At 37.9% G+C, this 27,759-nt stretch overlaps 1 protein-coding gene across 3 annotated transcripts in view; it reads right to left on the bottom strand.

The window, feature by feature from the left end:
* abr (ABR activator of RhoGEF and GTPase) overlaps positions 1-27,759 on the bottom strand; it is a 296,797-nt gene that overhangs the window by 169,723 nt on the left and 99,315 nt on the right. For 2 of the 3 annotated variants that reach the window (XM_084113285.1, XM_084113286.1), the window contains exon 3: positions 133-231. In XM_084113285.1, coding sequence (XP_083969411.1) covers positions 133-231 — 99 coding nt within the window. Of the gene's footprint in view, positions 1-132; positions 232-6,869; positions 7,271-27,759 lie in introns of those variants that run through there. The other variant, XM_084113287.1, reaches the window with a different exon arrangement.

The following is a 27,759-nucleotide window of genomic DNA, read 5'->3' on the forward strand; positions in this document are numbered from 1 at the left end:
TGTGCTTCAACAGCAAACCTCAAGTATGTTATATTGCTTACTTAAAACACTCCACACACCAAGAACTGAGACGTTCCTACATCAAGATTATCATAAAGTGTGAGTGACAATATTTGTGGCAGTAGTACTCACTAGCAGCAATGCCTCCAGCTGGTTAATATAGATTTCTTCACTGGCCAAGAAACCAGACAGAACCAGTTTCTTCATTTCCAGACCTTTTTCCATGTCTCCCTGAAACATAAACACATACAATACAGATGAATCAGGTGAATCTAAAAACATATAACACGCACTGGGGATATCAAGCTTCAAAACTGATGCAAAATTATAATGGTCCAAATGACTTATGCTATTGTATTTATACCTGACATTCACTGCACTGCAGTGAAAACAGAAAGCTGCTTGGTATAAAAGTGATTTCTTTGCTTTATAAATTGCTACACTATTGACAATGGACCTGTTTTTGTAATGAAATTTTGCCATAATTTCACTAATGTAAGTTTGTCAGTGAATAACTTAAATTGCAGCCTGTTATCATACAATGCATCTATATAGCTTTAGAAGATTGGTAAAATAGTGTGGAAGTAATAAGAACATTTTGTCATTTTGGAACTTGGCAGCAACAAGTTTAGCCAGGATATTCTTCAAAAATGTACATTTTATGCACCACAGTAGAAAGAAAGTAATACAAGTGTGGAACAACATGAAGGTAAGAAAATTATGAGAGAATTTTCATTTTAGGATTACCTAATTCACTCTTTGCACATTTTACGGCAGTTTCAAAATCAAGTGGCCCTAATAAGTGTGTTCATTTGACTTCAAAACAGATAAATATTTTAGGTTGGTTCATGCACATATCACAGCAGTTCGAATCAAATGAAATGTCCGTTAAGTGGAGCTAAAAGGTTAATGCTCTATTATGTTTGAAAATAACATACCACCCTACACTAAATGCAACCGACAGTGTTAAGAAAGAAAATGTGAAACAAAAACACATAAGCAACCAAGCCATTTAACCTTGTTTTTACAGTATATGACTTCAAGCTATTTTGGTGAACCATGTTACCCAGGACTTGAACCAAAGAGCTCTGCATCGCAAGCGCAATGCTGTACCAGGTGGGCTACCAAGCAAGTTTACTTACAGCGGAAAAGCAATAAAGATGGAGAAAGCTATGTGACGCAAATGTCAAAATGTATTAGTTTGCAAGTCATACACTATGATAAAGGTGTTTTGAGGTGATTGGTATTGAAAATCAATTCATTACTAATGGCCCTCCAATACAAGCCATGGTAGCAGATAAGAGACTACTGGCTCACCTGGCAGATAAAGATAATCCGTGGATAAAACTAACTTTTAAGATCTGGCATCAAGTTTGTAAAAAAACTAAAGCAGTGGCAATGTTAAGATGGTGTGCCTATGACACGGAATTTGTACCCAATAGACATGATAAAAGATCCCGTGAGTGGGCAGAGAAAGGCCTCACCTCTTACTTTACACATAACGGACAACTAACAGACTTTCAAACTCTCAAGGTGAAACATGGTCTGGTAAATCAAGACTTCTATCGTTATCTACAAATGAGAAATAGATATGATGAAATTACAAAGGGGGGCACAGACAGAAGAGTCAGCATCATTCTGAATAAATAACACAAATCTGGAAATAGGCACAGCAATAGACAAGAATGACTGGGAAGTAATGTGTAAAATGCAGTGGAAGACAACTTAAGGCGGGCATACACTGTGCGATTTTCGTCCGATTTTGAGCCGAATTCTGACTCGTGCGACTCTTTTTCAGGTCGGGCCGATTTTCAGCTTTGTCGTGCAGTGTTCGTGCAGTGTACAGGGGGAAACGAGAAACTTGACTATATTGCACAGTTGAAGCAGAGCTACGAACCGACTGTCCTAAACTCAGTGTTTTTTCCCTCACTGCGCCTGCGCGAAAACAGAAGTTTCATCTGCAGCAAAAAACAAACAAAAAAAAAACAAAAAAAGGGAGATCTTTAAGTTCTGTAGTTCAAACTAGCTACAAATTACTGTTGCTTACCTCCAGTTCGTGTTGCAAAATGGATTAACCATTACCCACTTCTTCCAAGCCACCTGCGATGTACACTTTGCCTCTTTTATTAATTTGTTAAACAACGTTTTTGAAATAAAGCTGTTTTTAATTTTCATTGATGAATTATTGCAGTGTTCGGACATATTAGACTGTTAATAATTAATTATATGCCTAAAATTCATTGTAATCGACCTAAATGTTTTAGACAATTTTCAATGAGGAGGAGTAAGCTTCTATGTAATATTTCATTATCCTCACAGCGCGTTGGTTAAGCAGTGATGTGCTATGAAATTATTGCGTGGCAATTTAATTAACAGCCTATCACTTTAATAATAAAAGTAGCCTAGGCCTTCCCTAATAATAATAATAATAATAATAATAATAATAATAATAATTTAATACATAAATTGGAAATGCTAAATCATCTTGATATTGATAGCTGATGCTTGTTTTGAAAATATCTCTGGATACATGATATTGTCTATAGGCGCAACCGAGGGTTTATCGCGCTGATTCGCGCATATTTCACACGTATAGTGTGAGCAGTGAAGTCACAGCTCGACGTTCGGACCGTATAGTGTGAGCACGTAAATCCTGAGCTTTGGCTCATTTTTTTTTCTCGTTCAGTGTGAGTAGGTACCTTGCTGAAATCGCACAGACATTGCACAGTGTATGCCTGCCTTTACTCGTTAACTTGGAGAGCATTTGGATGGAAAAACTTAATGAGATTTTTAATACCCCTGTTCAGAAAGCAATGAGCATACCAAAACATAGGAACAGGGTGCTGGAGACTGTGTGGCAACAGCGACGCTAATCATTATCACTTATTCTGGGCCTACCAAAAGGCTATACCCTTTTGGCAAGAGGTACACAGATTCTTAGAGAATATTTTTCAAACTAATATCCCTTTTGATTTCTTACACATGTACCTAGGTCTGGAAACCCCAAATCTGACTTTAACAGAATCCTAAACAGGTACTTATCTGCAGTTGTTGTCAGCCAGAAAAGCCCTGAAAAGAAAATGGCTTCAACCAAATTATGAATCTGTAATCATAATTTGTGTGAAAAGGAATAAAAGTTGTTTGTGTTTTACTGCCTTTAGTGTTCATTTCAGCTGGGAACTGTAGTGAATCATATGCATAGGTAAATTTTTGTTGTGATATTCAAGAAATTTGCACCACCTGCAGTTAATCAAGCCATGTGTTCAGCTTTTCCTACTACTAGTCTGTTCTGATTTTATTTCTCTCTCTGGCGTGAAATTTCTCAGGCAGAGACACACCCTGAGAATTCACCCATCCAGGTACAAAGTTCAAACTGTTTCTGTGTTTGTGTGTTCAAACAAAGACAAAGACATGCTATCTAAACCCAGCCATTTGAACAAACACCTGTGAATATGAGTGAAAGAGGAAAACTTAAGGAGCCTTCAAGTGTAATCCAACTTTCAAATGTCTGCTTCCATGTTTTTGCTCCAAATAAGCCTTTAAACCAAATCCCCCTTTGAACTTTCCATTTACAACAGCTCTTGCTTATGAGTTCATAAAAAATATTTAGCAACAATTACTGTATGTGTAAATTCTCCCACCATGTCTGTCCACCAAAACCACCACAAATATATGAGGATAAATCAAAACATGACTGGGTCTGCTTGAAACCCATGAAATTTGATTACATAAAGGAATAAACAGCAGTTCTATCTGAAAAGACAGGAAGTACCACCCTTATGACTAACTGCATAAAGAAAGCGGCCAAATATCCCCACCATTGCCCTTATAATTCACTCACAAACCCTCCTTTGTCCAGAGCACTATTTATTCTGTGACTCTCTTGAAGGGGAAAAATGAACACGTTTCAGACTAAAGTTAGGCCAGGACTCGTTATGACAGTTATGAATATCCTGTGTGAAGATGATAATACTGGACGTGTAAAGAATAAAAAAGGATTACTTTTGAAACAGATTGTGAAAACCCTGAAGAACCCTTTAAAGACCCTCAAAGGGATAGTTCACCCAAAAATTAATATTCTGTTATCATTTATTCACTCACGTTGTTCCAAAACTTTCTTTCTTCTGTGGAACATGACAGATATTTTTTCAAAATAATGTTGGGTTACACTTTATTTTAAGGTGTCATTGTTACAGTGTAATTATATATTTAAGTACTGAGTAATATTAAGCAACTACATATACTTACTATAGGATTAGGGTAGGATTAGGATTTGGTTGAGGGTTTAGTTGCATGTAATTATGCATCATTTACTGTTATTACTATGGTAAGTACATGTAACATATATAACAAGGACACTGTAAAATAAAGTGTTACTGAATGTTGTTACCAAATTTTGGTGACCATTAAATTTCATTTTAGGGAGACCAAAAAACAAAAACAAAAATTTTAAAATGAGAGCGATTTGAATTAATGCGTGTTGAGGTTCAGAATTTAACTGTTGCACAGCAGCTTTTACTTAATGAATAGCAGTGACTACGGTGCCCAGTGCTGATAGCGATAAGATATTGATAAGGAATGACAACACAGGAAAAAAAATATTTATAAACACAGTTAGTGTGATTAGTGAAAGACAAAGAATGGGCAAACATGACAGAAGAGGAAGTTACAGAGACTGAGAAGTTCCTAGACTGTCTAAACAGACAATGTACAGCCAGACCAAGAAATGCATTCGTCTACCAGAATATATTGTTAATATTAATGAATGTCCATTGTTGGAAACTTTATTCCTTCATCGAAGCAAGACCAGGAGACTTGAGATGGATCTTTCCATGTTAGACTGAAGTGAGTCTGGGAAAGTTCTTCTAAGTGGCACTTATTTTCCTATTTGAAATGGAAAATTGTTGTGAAAAAGTATTTGCAAGCCTTAATTTCATCTGTGAGAAAATCATCTGATTTTGACTGAACACATCAAAATATCTGTAACTGGTGAGAGCTGTGACACAATGGATATTGCACATGCTCTTCACACGTTGAGCTTTGGTACTCACATATGATGCAGGTTTGAGTCTGCAAGATATCCTGAAACTAGAAACAAACAAGCTGAAGTCAGCCTCTGAATTTAGGGATTTTATTAGTAATGATCCACTGACATTTTGGCCCACCATTTATTACACTAATAGAATGCTAATAGAAGGTTAAGATTTAAAATTAGCAGTTGTGATTAGTTTTCATTAAGGTGAAACACTATTTATTAGTGGTGCTTGCTTTTTCAAAAAAAAAAAAAAAAAACTTGCTTTTTAAAGACAAGTGTTACATTTCAGCAAACTTCCTACATATTTTGTGCTATGGACATTAACAATACCTCAAATTTTGGTGGAGGAAAGGTGTGCCATTATTTGGTGGATGATAAGATTGATAAGATGGGGGAAAATAAAATATTGACTTCCACTGAAAGGGAAGGGAAAGGGATACACTACCGTTCAAAAGTTTGGGTCCAGTAAGATTTCTTAAAGCAATGAATATTCAGCAAGGATGCATTAAATTGACCAAAAGTTACAGTAAACACACTGTTACAAAATTTCTATTTTAAATAAATGATGTTCTTTTGAACTTTACATTAATCAAAGAATGTAATATATATATATATATATATTAAGCAGAACAACTGTTTTCAACATTGATTATAATTTAAAAAGATCTTGAGCACCAAATCAGCATATTAGAATGATTTCTGAAGGATCATGTGACACTGAAGACTGGAATAATGGCTGCTGAAAATTCAGCTTCATCATCAAAGGAATAAATTACATTTACTGTAATTTATAGAAAAACAGATATTTTAAACGGTAGTTTACTGTATTACTGTTTTACTGTATTTTTGATCAAATAAATGCAGCCTTGGTGAGTATTAAAAAAAAAAAAAATCTGTAACAATTTATTTTAAGGGGATATAGTTACACATTACTACATGTACTTGCTATAGTAATAACAGTAAATTATGCTTACAGCTAAAATGTATTTTTCTTTTTCAGCTCATTATACTGTCCATCTTCTGTGTACATCATGGACAACAGTACCTCAAACTCACATGATTCAGGTCAGTCTTAAACTAAACCCGTTTAGAAGCACAGACTTACACAATTTTTTTGACTGCACCAAATGTATTGTGAGAGAAATGTTATAAAGGGATAGTTCACCCAAACTAATGAAAATTCGATAAAAATTTACTCTCACTCACTCTCGTATGTAAAAAAACAAACAACACCAACAAAAAAAGGTCAGACAGGTTTGGAATGACATGATGGTGAGAAAATATTAACAGAATTTTTATTTTAGGGTAACTGTGCCTTTACGAGAATGGTGTGTTTATGGCCTGTGTGCTCTGAATGTGAGTGTCCAACTATAGAGAATATGAGATTGTGCTAATGATAGCCACAAAGTGAAGTAACTACTGGTGGAGTCTGAGGAAGCATGGATGCTCTTATAGAAACACTAAACATCCCAAATCAAACAAGCTATAGCAAATGAAATTCCAAAGAGTCAAAATCACAGCAACAGTTGGTGTATAAACATCTGTATTTGTGCAAAAAAATGGCCCAGTTTCTGCCTTTATCTGAGTGATTTCTGTCTCGACAATTGTGTTAGAACAGGATAAAGATCATTAAGACCATACAGACTCACCATTGCTACATATGACTGGTACAAACTAAGCAAAAGGGAACTGAACAAACACTAAAGCCACGTCGTGAAATGTTTTAATACTTTTCCACCTTACTATTTTTAGCCATTGAGACAGAGCAAAAGCCAGCAGAGGAAGAGAAAAGTGCTGTCTTGTCTCTTCACCTCTCAGCCTGTCTCTCTCTCACCTTAAACGCCTGGAGTTCCATTGGGGTAAATGGACAGTCCAAGTCCATCTCATTGTCAAACAAATCTTCATCCTCCAGAACTTTGTCCAAAAGACCAAGCACCTCATCCTCATCCTCCTCCATGCTGGCGGCTGATCCCTCTCTCTCCTCTCCCTGCGTTTCACTCACTGCTTTCCTTCCTTTCAAGTTTTGACAAGCCGCCTGACAGATCAATGCCTCCACTGGAATTCTACCTCTTCTGCCCACTGAGGGGTTTTTTTCTCTCTCTCACTGAAACGGTAACATGTCCTCCCTCTCACACAAACACAAAAAGCTACTTGCTTCCTCTCTCTCGTATACACACACATCGAATGGCCCGCCTCTGCACTCTCTCTCTCACACACACACACACACACACACACACACACACACACACACACACAGGCTTGAGCTGATCACGTCCCTCCCCCTGACCGCAGTTCTGTCTTCCTGGTGTGTGTCAATTCCGGGTGCCCTGGGTTAAGAGACTGTCCACCATTTTCCTTTCTGGTCTTAACAGGTCTCTTTCTTATTTTCTAACTCTCTTTATTATTCCCACTTTATTTTATGTGTCTTTAAAACTACTATGTACAAACATTTATAAATTTACAATAAATAATTTGATACAAAGCATTTATTGCATACAGGCATGTATTTAAAAAAATAGCTGCATGTGATTACAGATGTAATTCATTTCTGTAGGTATCTATAATTACACTGTTAACCAGGGCTGTGCAAAGACAGGTCGCTTGTGGCACCTTTAAACCTAACCATACCACCAAACCTGTCCCTAACCTTACCCGTATCCCACCACAATAGCAACAAAACGGTTTTGCAATACAAATACTTAAGTACATTGTACCTAACATTTATCATTCTTTTTTATGCAAGTACATAGTAGTTAAGACACCTTTTATAAAGTGTGAACTTTTTGGGTTACACTTTATTTTATGGTATCCGTGTTACAGTGTAATTATGCATTTAAGACTGTGTAATAATAATTAACAACATGCATATGCTATAGGGTTAGGGCTAGGATTGTGGTTTGGTTTAGGGTTAGTTGCATGTAATTATGCATAATTTATTGTTATTACTACAGTAACTACACACTGTTTTACACACTGTAAAATAAAGTGTTACCACTTTTTGTGTGGTTGTTCCTGATGAATTCAAGTATTATACAATGATTTAAATGAGTTTAAATGAGTTTAAATGAGTTTAATAGCAGGTTTAATCACTGATTAATCTCAAGACAGTAGGGCCAACCTACACTCTTAAAAATAAAGGTTCCAAAACTGGGTTTTCACAGTGATGCCAAAGAACCATTTTGGGTTCCCCAAACAGGGCTCCAGACTGCGACCTAATGGTGCATGGTCCCCGATGCATCTAAATTTTGTTAGAGGTCGCACTGGTGACACCACCACGTTGCCCAACTGATAATAACCGCTATTTCTGTTGCATATGAGAAACATAAAATGGCAAATGAAAAGAAAGTGAAACAAAACTGCGCTACTCGTTTAAGCTGTACTGCACGGACCATTTATAAGCTCAGACCAATATTAGACAGCACAGCGCGAGCTCAGAACAGGTACTCTTGGGCCGATCTTGAGTATGCGACACCAGTACTACATAGCGCTGGGAAAATAATGAATATTAGAATAAACTATAGAATAATGTATATTATTCACATGTATTTATACACATTATTATTCGTACAACCTTTTGAGAGTGAAATTCAAGCACTTTTTAAGGGCTTTAAAGTGCTTCACACTTTTTCCAGCACTTCAAAGGTCTAAATATTATCCAATTTTAATGTTATTTCAATGATGATTTGTAAGACTAAAAGTTTATAGATGTAGGAAAACTAACACTTATTTAAAAAGCCATGAAATTACAACTATAACCAGTAGATGGCGGCAGAGGAGCACTTATTGACTTATTAGCCATCTCAACCAGTGGTTGAACGACTTCACATAAATGTAGACTTAAAAAAAAATTAGTCGAGTCGACGTCTACTAGTCGCTGATTACATCATTAATGAACAAATAAGCCTGAACCTTGAGCTGGGAGTCGAACCCAGGTTGCCTTGTGCGCAGTTATGGCATTTGACAATTGCTCCTATATAACATCTTATTTTTGTCAGTTCTTTTGTCTTCGAGTCGTTATATTCTAAATCAGATACAGACACGGTAGCACAGTGAAGATTACATCTATATGAATGCATTAGTGACTGTGTGTGAATTGATTCTACCTGACAGCGTCTCTCTACCAAGTGAAGCTGTGGGTTTTAGTTACTAAGAAATATATGTTAGAACTTTTCAGTTTCTAAGCTATTTTATTGATAAATCACAGAACAGTGTTGACAATACATTTCTTCGCTTCCGAATGTTTGTGTGTGCATGCAATCTGCAGATTATGTGCAAGCTTCTGTATGTGTGTGTGTGTGTTACAACGCAGCAGTGCTTTAGTTTAGAACGGCAATTAACTTATGTGTACAATAAGCTGTTTAAAACGCGCATTCATACCATCTGAATTAACTGTTAACTGTTGGAAGCAGAGCGCAAAAGTGGACTTCAAAGATTTCATATCCTTTTGCACCCTCAATAGGCCATGATCAGTGAATAGTCGACGTCAAGGCTTAAGTGTCATGGCAGAGAATCAAAGTCGACTAGTCTGTGCAAACCCTAATTTCAACTCCCTAATTTACGGAAAAAGTAGGAAATCACAAAGTCATGAAAAACAAAAACTTTACACAGAAAACAAGTAAAGAGTGCTCATTTTATAATCACTGAAGATGTCGGTCAGATCAGTATGATACTATAGAACAACAATGGTACATTTAATAAGAGTAGAATATTTAACATAATATTTCAAATGAGGTTTTTGCACATTACTGTTGTTAATAAAAGTAAATTTTATCTGCATATCAATTCAAGCTCAGTGCTTTACTGATATTTTTCCAATAAATAAACATGAAATATTATTAGTAACTGCACTTATTAATGCAAATTGTATGCAATGAAGTAAAAAAGCGATTATGTAAAAAAGTAATTTTATGATTAAATTAACTTTATGATAAATTTTCCCCCAGCGATACCAGATCAGGTTCTGGCGCCACCATCTGTAGAACTTAGTATCACCAGTGCAACTGCTCTCAAGTGTTAGTCTACAGCCCTGCTTAAAGAATCTTTCAGTGAACATTTTTTAAAAAGAAACATTTTTATACTGTGAAGAAAACTGTAATAATCTAAAGATTTTCCACTTTAAAGAACATTCTGTGCAATGGTAAGTTTACATGAATGCTAAAGATTCTTCGTGGAACCATAAGCCGCTTTTCTACAGTCGGGCTGAACGGTTCTAATAATGGTAAGGAGAGGTTCCAGTTATATTTCCACTTGAGTCTGGTATGGCACGGCATGATTACAAACCATTGTCCGTCCGAAATTCTCTACCGTTCTGGTAGAATCTGTGTAGTGACATCACCACTCAGAATTGGTCTGGATTGTCTGTTTCCTGTTTTTACATTCTAAAAATCTCTGTTATTAGCCCCACAATGGAAAATGAAACCATACCCGTACTGGCTGAGCCGGATTGACACGGAGAGGAACGGTTTAGCAATGATCATGGTTTTTACCTGACGGTGAAAAAAGCAGCTATAGAGGCCAATAAAGAACTTTCTAATTTTAACCAGCTAATTTTAGCTAATAAGTGTGTTTCACTTTGCATGCTTGTGAACTATTCTATTCCATTTTGTAGAATAAAGAGTGAAAATTACAATAAGAAGTGCACTTTAAATACACAAATGATGCACATATTTAACTGCAAAAAACAAATTGTGGAATGTTGGATATTTCATGCACTCAACAGTTACAGGTTTAACATCTGACTCCGATGCTGGATGACAAATCACCCATCTAAAATTCATACACTAGATGGTAGAGTACATAGTGTATAGTTTAAGTGCATATGCAGGGCCTAAAATTACCAAGCACCAAATGCGAGTAAAAATCGGCGATGGCTTGTCAGTTGGCCAGTAACATTTTAATGAATTCTAAAGCCTGTTTTATACTTCTGCGTCGGACCTACGCTGAAGCCTCTACGCTGTAGGCAACGCGTTGGTTTTCATTTATACTTCTGCGTCGTCGTCCGCGTTGACGCGCAATTACACTTGCAGAGGGAGCATGTGAAACCCGAGGGAGGGGTTCTAGCAGACCAATCACAGCGCTTGTGTCCGCGTAGAGTTGACGCATTGTTACATTTTTGGAGAGGTGCACGTCAGGGTACGCCGAAGGGTACACGCGCTACACACAGCCTACGACGTAGCTACGGCGTGAGTTCGATGCAGAAGTATAAAACAGGCTTAACAATGCATGAACGTGAACAAACGTGAACGATGCTCGGGACAGTTGATGAGTCAGCTCTGCATCAAGTTTAAGCCTTGACAATTTAAATATTCAAGCAAAGAAGATGCAAAAGGGAGCTCATTTCATTACTCACACGCTGTGTGGAAAGTTCTGTTTGCAAACACATCCGCACACGCAGAAAACCACGTCTCAGAGAGTAAACATAGTCTGTTATGTCTTAACCCTCTGGGCTTCTTCGCCCGAAAACGGGCGAAAACTTGAACGTTTCGAATTGTTTAATTTTTTTGCTTCATCGGATGGGGGTGAAACTTGGTGACTTTTCTTTTATTACCTATATGAACACACAAAAAAATCAAGGAGATGATTCTGATATGTTAAAGGGTCGTAAAAAAAAAAGTCACACTTAGCTTCCTCCCGCCCGAAAACGGGCGACATAGGAAATGAATGGGAAATACGAAAAAATAGGAAAACTCAGAGAAACTTTTGGTGGTACAAGCTACAGATCAGCCACTGTGCTGAAAAAAAGTGTACAGCAATGAAGGGGTGACACTCTAAAACATCAAGAGTGCAAAAAAGACACCCTCCCCCCCACACACACAAACACACACACACACAGAGAGAAATGAACTGGTAAGACTGAAACAGCAAATTTTGCCCCAAACTATATAAAAATTATATAATCATAATAACTCCAAAACTATAGCAAGGAGAGTCAAAAGGTAGGTATCGTTTGAAAGAACTCTTTTTAAATTTTTTGAAAATATAAATTACATTACATTTGGACATTGTCCTGCCAAGAAACGGCGGATAAAAGACAATATATATATATAATTTTTATTATGATTTTGCATATCTTTCTTATTTGTCATGGAATAACTCAGGAGGGAAATAAGGTAGGAGGAAAATTCTTTTTTAGTGAAGTCCCCCTACATGTTAGCTGCATCTGGATAAAAAAAAAATAATTTTTGGATAAAGGAATCAAAAATTACAGCATTTTGAAAAGAGATAGCCTTTTTGTACAGTCTTTGACACCCCCTCATGGGCAATTTTTTCTCCATGAAGAATATCTTGTCATAAAAGCAATAGATTATGTTAATTTTGGGCTCATTTTAATTGTAATAATATGCTGTAAAAAATGAAGTGCCATTTTCAATTATCTGAGAATGTTTCATGAGCTGTATGATGTTTTTGACACATTGCAGTACATTATTTTATAGATTATGAAAAAAAAGAAATTCTATTTATCAGCAAATAACTCAGCAATACTTAAGAGTTTTTCAAAGTGGATACATTCACTGTAAAGTTCAGACTTCAAGCTTTCAAATGACATCAACTTTGTGTTAAGGCAAGATTTTTGAAAAATATGGTAATGAATATTTTCGCAGCTAGGTGGCGCCTGCTGGCGGTACACTTGGTTTTAGAGGGATTACTCAGCACTCGTTAGGAATTAATAAATGTAATTAGATGCATTAAAAAGCTGAGATCCTAAGCTTTAAAATGATATATAATTTGTGTTGTTCCATTCAGTGGTTGCTTAGTAATAAATTGTTTTCTTTCCGAATGGGAATAAATCAAATAAATAAATAAAAAAGCTATAGGCCGCCTATAGGCGGTTATAGGACATGACATAAATTAATAAATTTTGAAGCCACTAGGTGGCGCTCTTCTCACTTGAAAATTTTTTTTTTTTAGGCCTGCACTCTAATTTGATGTGAAATGTTGCATTTATTGAAAAATAAAATAAAATAAATAAAATAAAAATATATATATTAATTCTAATGGAAAAAATAGCTCATAAAAATTATATAATTAATGCAAAGTATCATAAAAAATTCTAAAAATTCTAAATAATAATCAGAAAACATTATAGAACAAAAATATATTTGATTGGTTATCCTGGGAAAAAGTAAAGTAACATTTTAAGGCTTCGCCCGTTTTCGGGCGGGAGGAAGCTAAGTGTGACTATTTTACGAAGAAGCCCAGAGGGTTAAGTGAATGTAAACAGTTGAGAAAGTAAACGCATGTGTACAGTATCAGTATATTAGATCTGTGCATTCGCTCTTAAAGTAACAGCACCCTAATATTCTGTGTTTTTAATGTTAATCAAACAACAAATGGCAAAGAAAAAAAATCACTTACTGCTCTTGAATAAGGATTAATTAATTAATAAGAATGTTCATACAGTGAAAACTATGCAGTGTTATTTTACATTTGCTTACTTTTATTAAATTTCTGTACATGAAAACTTTAGACCTACCTAAAAAACCTAAGCACTGTTTATTTAATTTGTATTTTTGTTATATTGTATTTATTTGTGCTTTTGGTTGTCATTTGATTATTTGTTCTTATTTTATTACTAACTCTTTACTTGTCTTTAATACTGTTTTAAATGTGTATTAGGCTAGTAGTTTTAAGCTGCTATCGTAATTGGAAAAGAGAATTGTGAAGTTTCATTGGCAGGTGTGGCAAAAAGTTAGTTTTAGGACCTTTGCATATTTATACATCATCTGGGACACAACCAATGAATCTAAGGCCACATTCACACTGTCAGTCCAAATCCAATTATTTGTGTATCCGATTGGAATCTGATCTAAAAATATTGAAGTCCACATTGTGTATCACAACGGTTCAGATCCGATTTGTATGTCCATGTCACTCTTTCGTTTTACGAAATATCTGCATTGGTTTCTATGGCAATGACATTGCGTTGATAGGCATACGCCAAAAACACCAACAACATCCGCAACATGTAGGGTTTTGCAATACAGATGTTGTCTTACTTACAACATTACAACGTGTAGCCGTCGCGCTGGACTACTGCGTCTTTTGATGCAGCAGCAGAAACATAGGAGGCTGGTATGCATGGGTTTATTCCATGCTGTTGTCTCCGCCGGTTTCAAAACAAGTCTCTGTTATATTGTCATTTTCTGATCATCCGGCACTTTGCAACAACATAACCTTATTTCTGCAGTGAATTTCAGCATGTTGTAACAGTTCTAGTAAACTGTTACCTGTCTCCTATGTTGAATGCAAGTTGTAATTTCACTCCCGGCCATTAGAGGGCACTAGGGAGGCACCATTATCCGGGAGATCTCTCCAGGCCAGAGAGTAAAAGGAAGAGGGAAGTGTGAGTTAGGAATACCTGTTAGCTGAGAGCACATGCTCTTTCCATGCTTTCATTTGGAAAACCCTGTTGAGGAACATCTGTGTTCAATATCTCAATGTGAGTTGATTTATTTGTTTCTTTAACATTAACAAAGGTTTATAGTGCTAAAGTATTTTGCTTGCTGAACCTCATGTTGTATTGTTTGTTTTATTTTGACCAGAGGGTTTTGGCATCTGCTTGATTTTGAGGGCTTCTCAACTGGTTCAAGTTCTTTGTGTTATTATCTTCAACGTTGAAGTATATCCGAACTCCTGAATGAAAAGACACTTTTTCCTTGGATTAACCCTTGTTGAACAAATGTGGATGATGTTCTTCTAACATCTTAAACATCTACAATGGTGTGATGGACCAAGGACATTTGTGGTAACTCTGGACTTTAATATTGGGTGTACATTTATAAGGCTTTACTTCCAAATGCTCTGCCTCGTAATTTTGTCAAGACATTTTGTATGATCTAAAAATGTATGCTTTACTTAAGGGAAATATAACTGTTGGTAAATGGTGATTGATCCCTCCTCATTTATTTATGTGACCCTTGACAGTGTTACATATTTTGGCGCCCAAACAGGGACCTTAACCACCATCCCAACAACTTTCTTCAAGAGTGAAATGAGAGTATGCTTTTTTGAAACATATGTTTCTTTGTATAAGCTTATTTATCCCCCATTTGTGTTTACCCAAGTGCTTGGTTGCAATTTTTTAAGAATATATGAAAGGGTTGTGACCGATAACTTCCTCATATTTTGGTTTAAGACTTGTCTGAGGCTCTGGCATGAGACAACGTTGAGTCTAGTCCCAAAATGGATCCAGACTATACTTCTGAACCTTTTTTAACCCGACGTGAGCCAGTTCGAGAGCTGATATGCTCATTCAGCAGCCTGTATTTAGAGTCAGAAGGAGTGGCTGTTCCAGAAGAAGACAATGACTCAAGTTATCTACCACCTCCACCACCACCTGAAGAGGAGGATGAAAGTCTGATCAGTCTTACTATTCATACTTTGCAGTCACGTGACTACCATGGATACCTGGCGGGCAACAAACGGGTATTTTCAACGTAGAGTCCTGTAGTTCCAGGTCTTTCTAGTAGCTATCAAGTCTGTTAGCGAGCTAGCTGCATAACTATGGACTAGGATTAACTCCAAGGTAGCTAAATTGTGTAAAGCAGACAAGGTTTTTTAAGATAATCGAACAGTAATAATTCCTCCGTAAATAATCTAGCTCTACTGTTGGGTCATCTCTGGTTCTCATTGAAAACCATAGATATCACAAACCTCAAAACAACCTATCACACACTTTTGTTGTTGTTAGCAAAAGACGACAGCTGTTACTGTGCATTCACACCGCCACCGACGAGAGCGTCAAAGTGCCCGGAAGTCATTCATTTTGCCGGTGTGAACGTACACAGTTAGCCTAGCTTAGACTCATAACACAAACAGCTGACTCGCCGAACCAGCTGGTGGTGTTGATTGACGAAACTAAAGGGTAACTTAAAGACACGATTAATTACATGATCATACACCCATTGTATTCAAAAAAATGTTGAAATTACCTTTGATGGAGTGATGGAATGATCACTGCACAGACGTGTATACTGTGAAGGTTGCTTATCTCATCTGCGGTTAGTGCATCCAATTGCACAACAACTATCTGGCATGGTGTTTACACCTCAAAACACCAACTTTTGTATAGTAAAACTGCTGACGTCCTGGCAAGATCCTTGATTAGTTTACTGGGTTTCGTTGCTGGAGAACGACGTTCTTGCCCGCCAGCCAGTACTTGTGACGTCACGTGCAAAGTATGAATTGCGACAAAGGTGAGACAACTGGAGATCAGAATGGATAAGAAAGAGAAAGAGAGTGTAGAACGTGTTCATGGAGTGGACACCACTATTCAGAATTATCTTCAGCAATATGACCGTCGTTTGATTGCTACAGAGGGTCTGATGCCAGACTTGATAAAGCTAATGACCACTCAATCATCACTCAACCAAAGTTTGAAGAAGTTGGAGGAAGAGCTTGTTGATTTTGTAGAAGAAAAGAGTAGGCGCCTGAAGAAAACCCTAGAAAACCAGCTACAAGAGATGGGTAAAACTGTGATGGATTGCATGAAAAGAAGAGACAACCATCTTAAGTCTTTGCTTTGTCTTACACCTGGAGCTACCTCCACACCAACTACCACCTCAACACCAGATGTACAGTCAACTCCCATGCTACACCAGCTGCCTTATAGAATGGCCGTTAAAATCGTATTCTCTAAGTTTGGGAGCACAGGAGCTGAAGACCCGATAGCTTATCTGGAAAAATGTGCAGAGTATCTAGCTGTCCGACCCATAAGTGATGCTGAAATATTAGCAACTCTGCCATCGGTACTGACCCATACCGCCATGGATTGGTGGGTGGCTGAAAAAGCACAAGTTAAAACATGGAGTCAGTTCAAAACTGCCTTTTTGCGGTCCTTTTTACCTGATGATCATGAGGTTGAAGCAGAAAGGAGGATAAGAGAGAGAAAACATGGGATTGATGAGGATCTTCGAACATTCGCTTTCCAGTATCGAGCCTTATGCCTTAGATTGAAACCAACGATGCCTGAGAGAGAGATTCTGCAGGCTGCCTTAAGAAACTGTAATCCCCGTATTTCTAGTATTTTGAGAGGAACAGTGACTACCTTTGATGACTTGGTGCGCACAGGAGCTTTGGTAGAGCGGGACATTACTGAGGAGAGGGCCTTCTGGAAGCAACGTCAGGCTGAACAGTCTTCCAGAAGAGGAGGCCAAGATAAGTACAGCAGAGGTAAGCCCGGAAGTCACAGCATGGCATTAGTGACGAGGTAATGTCAAGCTTCTAACCTTGACTATAACTTTGCGTTAGCCAACCTTGTGAAGCCATCCTGGATACAGGCAGTTCCTACTCATTAATCCAGGAGTCATTGTGGAGGAGATGGAAGGATGAGACTGAGTCTTGGCGGTCCAGTCGGGGACAGACATTTACCCTTGCCAATAGCCATATCCAGAGGGCGTTGGGTGAAGTTACTTGGGAGTGTGCCCTGCAAGGATGCACAAACCCATTGCGACTATTCATCATGAGAGATGAAGACTTAGCCTTTCAGCTCATATTAGGCCTTGAGTTCCTGGTAACATGCAGAGTCAAGTTGGATTTTGACTCCGCCACATATTCATTGCCTGGAGAGAAAGAAACAGTACATCCTTTCTCTTGTTATGACCAACCACCATCAGTTAACATACACTGTGCACTGCCAGTAGTGCAAGTATCTAGTGATACCACAGCTGCCATCAAGGATTTGGTGGGTCTTGCGGATGCCTCCCGTACAGAGAAGAGGCGTTTAGAGGGGTTGTTGTTTAATTGGCCGACTGTCTGTACAGATACATTAGGTAAAAACCTCTATCATTAAGCACCAGATTATAACTAATGACCCCGTTCCAATATGGAAAAGAGCATATCCCATTCCAATCAATAAGCAAAACTTCATTGATGAGGAAGTCAAAGCTATGCTGAATAAAGGTATAATACGACCATCTGTCTCCCCATGGGCAGCTCCAGTAGTGCTAGTGCCCAAGAAGGATGGGGGTATACGTTTCTGTGTGGATTTTCGAGCACTGAATGCCAAAACCCCACTGGATGGTTTTCCCATGCCTCAGATACAAGAGATCTTGGAGTCTGTCTATGGCGCAACAGTATTCAGTACCCTAGACCTCAAGACTGGATACTGGCAAGTGGTGATAGATGAAAGTAGCATCCAAAAAACTGCTTTTGTTACAAAGTACAACCAGTATGAATTTGTTCGTCTACCATTTGGGTTGAAAAATGCTGGAGCAACATTCCAAAGGCTCATGAACAAAGTTCTACAAGATCTTATTGGCAAATGTTGTTTTGTGTACATAGACGACATTGTCGTGTACTCCAGAGACATCCAGCAACACTTCCGGGATCTGAAGGTGTTTGTTTGGCTGGAATCGGCTGGCCTAACCCTTAACCTTAGGAAATGTAAATTGGTAAGGAAATCACTGACTTTCCTAGGACACGTCATTTCAGCGGAAGGCATCAAGACAGGATTCCAAAGTGGATGCTGTCAAGAATTTCCCTGTGCCCAAAAACATTAAGGGAGTTGAGCGATTCCTAGGTCTTGCTGGGTGGTATCACCGATTTATTCCATATTTTTCGGAACGTGCTGCTCCACTTCATGCACTTAAGAGGAAGGGTGTACCATGGAACTGGACTAAGGAGTGCCAACATTCTTTAGAAGATTTGAAGGATGCCCTACAAAAGGCCCCAGTTCTGGTGCCCCCAGACTCAAGTAAATCATTTAAAGTGCAGACCGATGCTAGCGACTTAGGACTTGGGGCTGTCCTGACTCAGGATTCGGAAAAGGGAGAACACGTCATCGCCTATGCATCCTGTCTGCTTCAAGGAGCTGAAAAAAATATATGCTGTTTCAGAGAAGGAATGCCTCGCTGTCGTCTGGGTGGTTGAGAAGTGGCGACAGTACCTAGAAGGGAAACCCTTTGAAGTTCTTACTGATCATGCCACACTCACTTGGGTATTCAACCATGCTCGTCCAACATCAAGACTTACTAGGTGGGCTATCCGACTCCAGGGATTTGACTTTACTGTGAGATACCGAAAAGGGAGATGTAATGTTGTGCCTGATTCGTTGTCCCGTGCAATGCCTGAGGGAGAGCCACTGGGAAGTGTTGCGGTATGCCAGGCAAAGGATGTGAATGGAGACTTACCGATCAACTGGGAAGAACTTGGTCGAAGCCAAAAAAGTGATCAATCATTGCAGCCTCTGTGGGATGAAACAGAGCTTAACCCTATCGACCCCCAACGTATCCATTATGTTGTACAGAACAGCTTTCTGTTTAGATGTGTCCCTGAAAGTCAAAAGGGTCATACTTTGTAAGTAGTCATCCCAAAGGATCTCCGGCAGCAATTTCTCCAGTTTGCACATGACAATCCTTTAAGTGCGCATCTTGGACGCATGAAAACATTGCGGAGACTACTCAACGTCGGGTACTGGCCAGAAATCCAGCGAGATGTATGGGATCACTGCAAACAATGCCAAACCTGTCAGTACAAAACAATACAAGCCACGTATATCCATACTTTCTGGAACCCTTCAATCTACTACGGTAAAAGAACCCGGATATATGATGGGCATTGATCTTATGGGACCATTTCCAAGGAGCATGAAGTTGAATGAGTATTTATTGGTTTCTGTGGATTACTGTAGCAAGTGGGTCGAGGTGTTCCCTTTGTGGTCAGCTAAGACACCTTTGATAACTAACATCCTTATCAAAGATATCTTTACCCGTTGGGGGGTACCTACGTATTTGTTATCAGACCGAGGACCACAATTTACCTCACAACTTCTGAATGCTACCTGCAGACAATGGCGAGACATCCCCAGACTAACCTGACAGAAAGGGTAAACAAAACTCTTAAGACCATGATTGCCTCATATGTCAAGGACAATCATCAGAATTGGGACCAATGGATCCATGAGTTCAGGTTTGCAATCAATTCAGCTTGGCAGGAGAGTACGAAGTATACCCCAGCGGAAACCACTCTAGGACACAAGTTGAAAGGACCCCTTGAACTATTCCAATATCATTCGCCTGATCCTGACCAATCTGCGTATGAAGTTGTTGAACGTCAGCAATCACTTCTGGAGAGAGTAAAGGAGAATGTTGCGAGAGCTCAGAGCAGACAACAGAGGTACTACAACCTGAAGAGTTGAGCTGTCAACCTAACCTAAACAAGTTGAGACATACCATGTAGAAAATAAGGTTTTACGGCCAGGTCAGGCCTTCTTCTGAGAGGGGGTGTGTGTAACAGTTCTAGTAAACTGTTACCTGTCTCCTATGTTGAATGCAAGTTGTAATCTCTCCAGGCCAGAGAGTAAAAGGAAGAGGGAAGTGTGAGTTAGGAATACCTGTTAGCTGAGAGCACATGCTCTTTCCATGCTTTCATTTGGAAAACCCTGTTGAGGAACATCTGTGTTCAATATCTCAATGTGAGTTGATTTATTTGTTTCTTTAACAAAGGTTCATTAACAAAGGTTTATAGTGCGAAAGTATTTTGCTTGCTGAACCTCATGTTGTATTGTTTGTTTTATTTTGACCAGAGGGTTTTGGTATCTGCTTGATTTTGAGGGCTTCTCAACTGGTTCAAGTTCTTTGCGTTATTATCTTCAACGTGGAAGTATATCCGAACTCCTGAATGAAAAGACACTTTTTCCTTGGGTTAACCCTTGTTGAACAAATGTGGATGATGTTCTTCTAACATCTTAAACATCTACAATGGTGTGATGGACCAAGGACATTTGTGGTAACTCTGGACTTTAATATTGGGTGTACATTTATAAGGCTTTACTTCCAAATGCTCTGCCTCATGTAATTTTGTCAAGACATTTTGTATGATCTAAAAATGTATGCTTTACTTAAGGGAAATATAACTGTTGGTAAATGGCGATTGATCCCTACTCATTTATTTATGTGACATTAGTGTTACAATGTTTCCTATAACAACATCTGACATTTACGTTTTACGTGGCGTGAGAAAGTCACATAAACCATGCGAAATCGGATCAGAGCAGTCAGATGGAAACGGATTCTAGAAATGCGATTTGAATAGGATTTCAAACCACATATGTATGTAGCTTGAAACAGATTTGTAAAAATCACATTTCATGTGATTTTTTTTTTTGCCATTCACACTTGCTAAATCTGATTGAATTTCAATCGGATATGCACGAAAATCGGATTTGAACTGACTGAACGTAGCCTAATTGAGCAGACTGTTTACTATCTAAACACTTGAGTATACTGATGTATAATAGTCATTTACATTGTTAAAGAAAACACAAAAAAACGTATTTAACTAAATGAGTTAATTAGCCGATTCATATCATTGTTTTATCAACTATAATTATGTATTTAGGTCTTTTTTTTTTTTTTTTGAAGTCTATTAACTAACAAATCACTCTGAATCCTCCATGCACCACCAGTATTGAGAATGTCATCTTTTGAACATTATACTTTGAGTGTTATTATTTTGTCATTTGGAATATACACTTCTGTTCAAAAGTTTGGGGTCATTAAAGGGTCACGACACCCCCCTCTTTCAGCTCAAGTCTAGCTCACAATCTTTTTGAAAAATGCAACTTAACTGGGCGTGGTGGCTGTGAGAAGAAGAGAGGGGAGAGGGGAGAGGGGAGAGGGAAACTGTCATCGACTGTCACTAAAAATCAGTGGTAAAACGTGAGGAAATGCTAGATTTTTTTTATAGCTGGCAAAGTTATAGTCTAATGAAATACACTGACACCTTATAATTGTATTTAAAACATATAAATGTACATGTATATGTATAATTATGTCATTATAAAATATATATTTGTTTATATACACACTATAAATGCATATATTTGAAAATAATAAAAAAATTAGCTTAAAAAAAAAACGTTCAGTAGCCTACATATCCTAGATCTACGCGCCCCCTAAACCCACATAATAAAGATGTACAGTGACATAAAAATTCCATACAATTGAAATTAATTCAATATTACAATATTACAATATCATACAATATTATCGAAATATCTAAATTTTAATAACGAGTGATTTAACAGAAGGCAAGTAAAACGGTCAGGGTTACATTTTAGACACACACACACACACACACAACTCTGAAGCGATAGAAAAGTCCTCGGGACCGCATCACTCGCAAGACGAAACCTGCATTAGTGTACAAGGCCGAAGTCCACCATTCTCCCGTTGAATGGTTGCTACACACACACATAGTTTAGATGTGTCCGTGGTTGATGGCCAACCAGCCGCCCGCAGTCAGAGTCCATCCCGGGCAGCATCGCGGGGAAAGATGCACTGGAACTTTTGCACCACGAAAACAAACGCGTCCCATCATTACCTCTCTCATCTACTACTACGCGATATCATAGTTTGACATGTCTGTCATTGGAAAGTTCCACGTGGTGTCATAAATAATTAAGAGAAAGTGTCTTCTCAATGGATAAAAAACTCAGTCTCATTAATAATTATGAGACACCGATGAGTCATTAAAGTACTATAGTGCTCTGCCACGTCACAGCCTGTGACGTGGACACAATGAAGATTTTAAACCCGGAAGACGAAAATAGCGTATAAAAACTAAAATGTAACCATTTTCCCCCTACTATTAAATCTAACAGATGCTAACATTGTCTTCAATGGTTTTCAACACACATACCTCTGTTAAAATCTCAGAAATTTTGGTTTAGGGTTTCATGACCCTTTAAGATTTTTTTTATGTTTTTGAAAGAATTCTGTTATGTTCATCCAGGCTGTATTTATTTGATCAAAAATACAGTAAAACCTGTAATATTGTGAAATATATCTACATTTAAAATAACAATTTTCTATTTTAAAGGTGCAGTCCGCAGTTTTTCCTCTTTGTCGCCATCTCTGTTCGAAATCTGCAATTGCAGTTATTCGCGGAATTATCAACTTTACGTGCGCTGTGCCTCGGCATGGCACAGCGCGGATGAATCCAATGTTTTGAGGAGAATGTGCGGTTGTCAATCACCGCACTGGTGTGGATACTGTCATTCGCAATCACAGATTCTACTTTTTGGAAGTATGACCAACATAAGAATTTTCACCGGAAAATGTCGTCTGAACAAGTAAGTAACATCCACTTTTGTTCTGACCAACTAATGTTAAGGGGAAAAAAGCATTGCAGTAAATCGCGCTGATTAAATCTAACGCTCGCTTAGAATATCACGTCAAACCGTGCAAATTATACTTTGTTCTCAAATTGTTAATGTTAACAACATCAGCATTGCGTGACTACATTTAATGCCCTCCCGATATTTATCCTTGTTTTCACATGGGCCGGTTGCGGTCTCTTTTTTTCTCCGTCGGGTGAATCTCCAGTTGTCACTGTGGTGATTGTCGTTTGAACCTTTCTGGTCCACCATCAAATTGATAAGTTTAATTATATCAAGTGCTGCGAGAAAAGGCTATAAATCTCCACCTCCAACATCCTCACACGCAATATAGCCTACTAGCCAAGACACCTTCTTTATGTGTACAGATCTGACGTAATGACGCAAAGACATGCTCGAATTTCCCGCGTAAATCCACCAGTACCACTGGAATTAAATACATTATTACAAGCTTACCATTTTGAATCAAGCTAAGGCAAGCAGATAGTTTTGAACACTGGCTGGTTATGTACTTGACTACTTGCTCAAATTTATTTTGGATAATTTTTAACCCAAAAAAGCTAAGGACTGCAGCTTTAATATATTTAAAAATATAATGTATTCCTGTGATGGCAAAGCTGAATTTCAAGCAGCCATTACTCCAGTCTTTATTGTCACATGATCCTTTAGAAATCATGTTAATATGCTGGTTTGGTGCTCAAGAAACATCTGTTATTATGATCAATGTTAAAAGTAGGTGAGCTGCTTATAATATTTTTGTGGAAACCATGATGCTTTTTTTTCCAGGATTCTTTGATGAATAGAAACTTCAAAGAAGCAGCATTTATTTGAAACAGAAATCTTTTGTAACAAATGGTACTCTGTGTAAATATCTTATCTTGATCAGGGCAGCACTAAACAAATTTTTTCTTTCAGATTCGGCAAGGGGTATGTAAACTTATGAACAGAACCATATTTTTTAAAGAATATAATTTTTTGTTAATGTTTTTGCTATAGAGACTCTATCTATCTATCTATTTATCTATCTATCTCTCTATATAGTGTCTCTCTATCGAACAATACAGCGGTACGATGAATGAACTACTAAGGTAGTTAATAATGGTTGTTAAAGTTATTAATAAAAGTTATTAAAGTAAGGTACCAAGACAATTTTGCCATTTTTATTTTAGGGGGTTTCCTGGATCAGAAAAGGTCCACAACTCCTCCTTTAATGGATATAAAGCTCTCCTGTACTCCCAGCAATAAAACTCAATGCATCAATGAAATACACTCAATTCACGTTTCCATCACCAACACGTCCACATGTGATATTTAAGGGGAGATGGAATTATAGATTTGTTTTTTTAATCAAGTTAAAACTTTTATTTTGTATCATCCTTCCTGTGTCTGAACAAGCAGCTAGATGTCAACCAATCTGGCCTCAAGAAAGGGCATTCAACTGAGACTGCATTACTGTCAGTCACAGAAGCCATACGGATTGCAAAAGCTGCTTCCAAAACATCAGTTCTTATTCTCCTGGATCTGTCTGCTGCCTTCGACACTGCGAATCATCAGATCCTTCTGTCCACCCTCTCATCACTGGGCATCACAGGTATTCCACTCCACTGGTTTGAGTCCTATCTCACAGATAGGTCCTTCAGGGTCACATGGAGAGGTGAGGTATCTAAAGCACATCAACTGACCACAGGGGTTCCTCAGGGTTCAGTTCTTGGACCCCTCCTCTTCTCCATTAACACCACATCACTGGGACACATCATACAGGCACATGGTTTATCTTACCATTGATATGCTGATGACACACAGCTCTTCCTCTCATTTCAACCAGATGATCCCACAGTAGCTGCACGTATCACAAGCTGTCTGGCTGACATCTCGGCATGGATGAAGTAACATCACCTGCAGCTCAACCTGGCAAAGACTGAGCTTCTCTGCCTCCCTGCCAATCCATCTCTACAGCACGACTTCACTATCCAGCTAGATTCATCATCAATCACCCCATCAAGGTTAGTCAGAAATCTTGGAGTAATATTTGATGACCAGCTGACCTTCAAAGACCAAATTACAAAGGCAGCTTGATCATGCAGGTTTGCACTGCACAACATCAGGAAGATCAGGCCTTTCCTAACAGAGCATGCAACACAACTTCTCGTCCAGGCCCTAGTCATTTCTAGGCTTGATTACTGCAATGCTCTTCTGGCTGGACTTCCATCATGTGCAACTAAACCTCTACAAATGATTCAGAATGCTGCAGCTCGTCTCATCTTCAACGAGCCCAAAAGGGCCCACGTCACTCCCCTGTTCATCTCTCTGCACTGGCTACCACTCGCTGCTCGCATCAAGTTCAAGGCATTGACGCTTGCTTATAGATCTACCACAGGCTCAGCTCCCTCCTACTTTCACTCGCTCCTACGAGTCTATATCCCTACCAGAAGCCTACGATCGGTCAACGAGCGACGTCTCGTGGTACTATCACAGAGAGCCACAAAATCACTCCAGAACATTCTCATTCACGCTTCCATGCTGGTGGAATGATCTCCCCACCCTCATCCGGAATGCAGAATCCCTGACAACATTCAAAAGACAACTGAAAACTCATCTCTTCCGTGAACACTTAACCTCATAAAAAATAATAAAAAATAATATAAAAAATATTTCCTTTTCCTTTAATCCTCCCTTGTCTGGTTTATGCTACTCTGAGCAATGCCTGAACTTTGTATTTTGAGCACTACTTGCATTGTTTTTGCCTCGTCACGATGACTCGGTTAATTAAGTCCTCATTTGTAAGTCGCTTTGGACGAAGGCGTCTGCTAAATGACTAAATGTAACTCTTATTGGGTGATACTCTATTAGGAGTGACTGCTTTCAGTGCACACACACATTTTGCAGTGTGTGAGCAGAGTGAGGTCAAAGTCTGGTTGACAGAAATTTGTCCATCCATATTTTTGACTGATCACACCCAAGCACACATCACACTCATCAACATGTCAAACTATTTATCAACCTTCCTGACAAACTCAGTTAACGTTGCATGAGCATTAGAATCATCATCATCATGGAATTACATTTGAAAAATTCATGGTAATCCTTGAACAAAAGTCAGTGGGGAATCCCTGATGATTTATCTAGAGCCCAAAAGAGGAACTAGAACCAAGCAAGATGGCAAATGATGGCATAATACTTTGGCTTCTCTTTTTCTCACAGAACCTGTATACACTAGTTGACACAACATTACCATCAATGGGAACTGATATAAATGAATGGTACACTAATTCATCTATCATTCATTTGATGTTGTGAGGTGAGTCTGTAGAAACAGGCCTCTGATGATGTCTCTGTGCAGTGGTTATATAAGGCTCTCAGAGCTCCTCACAACACTGCTCACATGATCAGACCCTCTGAGAGGCTCTAATGAAAGCGAGAGAGGAGGCAGAGAAAACACAGCACATTTCTAATAAGCCATTTGCCTATGTCCTTCTCCACGCTTGACTTCACCTGCAGTCAAGCTCACAGGTGCAGGTGACTGCTTTGTTTTCTATATCATGTATAGATAGTTACTGAGGCATGCTAGAGTAAATTTAAGGCTATAGGGATGAGAGATTTTTATTTATTTATTATTTTGCTTGTTTGCTGGATTATTTTTTTTAAAACTGTCAAACTGATAAAATAGTATGTTTATACTTTATTTAATTTGATTAATATCAAAATAATTTATGTATTATTTATTATATATTTTATTTCATACTCTTGTTTTTCATCATGCAATACATTTGTTTCATTGCAATGTAGAATAAACTTTCAAATATGTGATATTCCTATATCAGGTTTCACAGCCTATATTTGTTTAGAAATGGAGCAGAACTATAAAGGCAAAAACACTTTAAGCACTTAATCTGCTCTACCACTAGATGGAGATGCTGTTGTAAAAGTTTGAGCCTGGTCACACACATACGTCACTATCAATTTCAACACTTTAACACTAATTATCTGTCACACAATGGTAATAGTCATGCATGTTCAAAATGGGCATAAATACGTGTGACAAACACATACACCTCAGTGTCAATTTAATCTCTGAACTGCACATTATAAATGGCCAAAGACATTCGTCATTACAGAATGATTAATTTAGTCTATAGAAATAGCCACTCCATGTCCATCTGATTGGAATATATTTGAATATTTAACCCTTGGATTAGAAATAGTGTTTGTGCTATCATTGTGTAAAATAAATGACAGTTGGTTTGGTATTTTTTTATCTTTATTATCTAAACTTCTTTTTCCATCAGCCAAACACCTTTGATGTAAAATATTTACATGAAGTACCCCCTGAGATTTTAAATGAATATTTCAATGATTAAATAAAACATTAACATTTCCACGGTTCTCTTATGTTACACATGCAGGCAAATGAATAAAATATTTAAAATAGTCTTTTTTTTTTAAGCATGTTTTATTTGGAATTTTATAATTGAAAAATTAGCATTAGCATTAGCAGACTTCATAGTAATGATAATTCTGTATTCTTGTAGTTTCATTCAGTTTTTTTGTATGGATATGTTCCATTAAAGGGATACTCCACCGTTTTTTCATATTAAACTATGTTATT

The sequence above is a fragment of the Abramis brama genome (assembly GCF_963993115.1).
Source record: "Abramis brama genome assembly, chromosome: 5".
Classification (NCBI taxonomy): Eukaryota; Metazoa; Chordata; class Actinopteri; order Cypriniformes; family Leuciscidae; genus Abramis; species Abramis brama.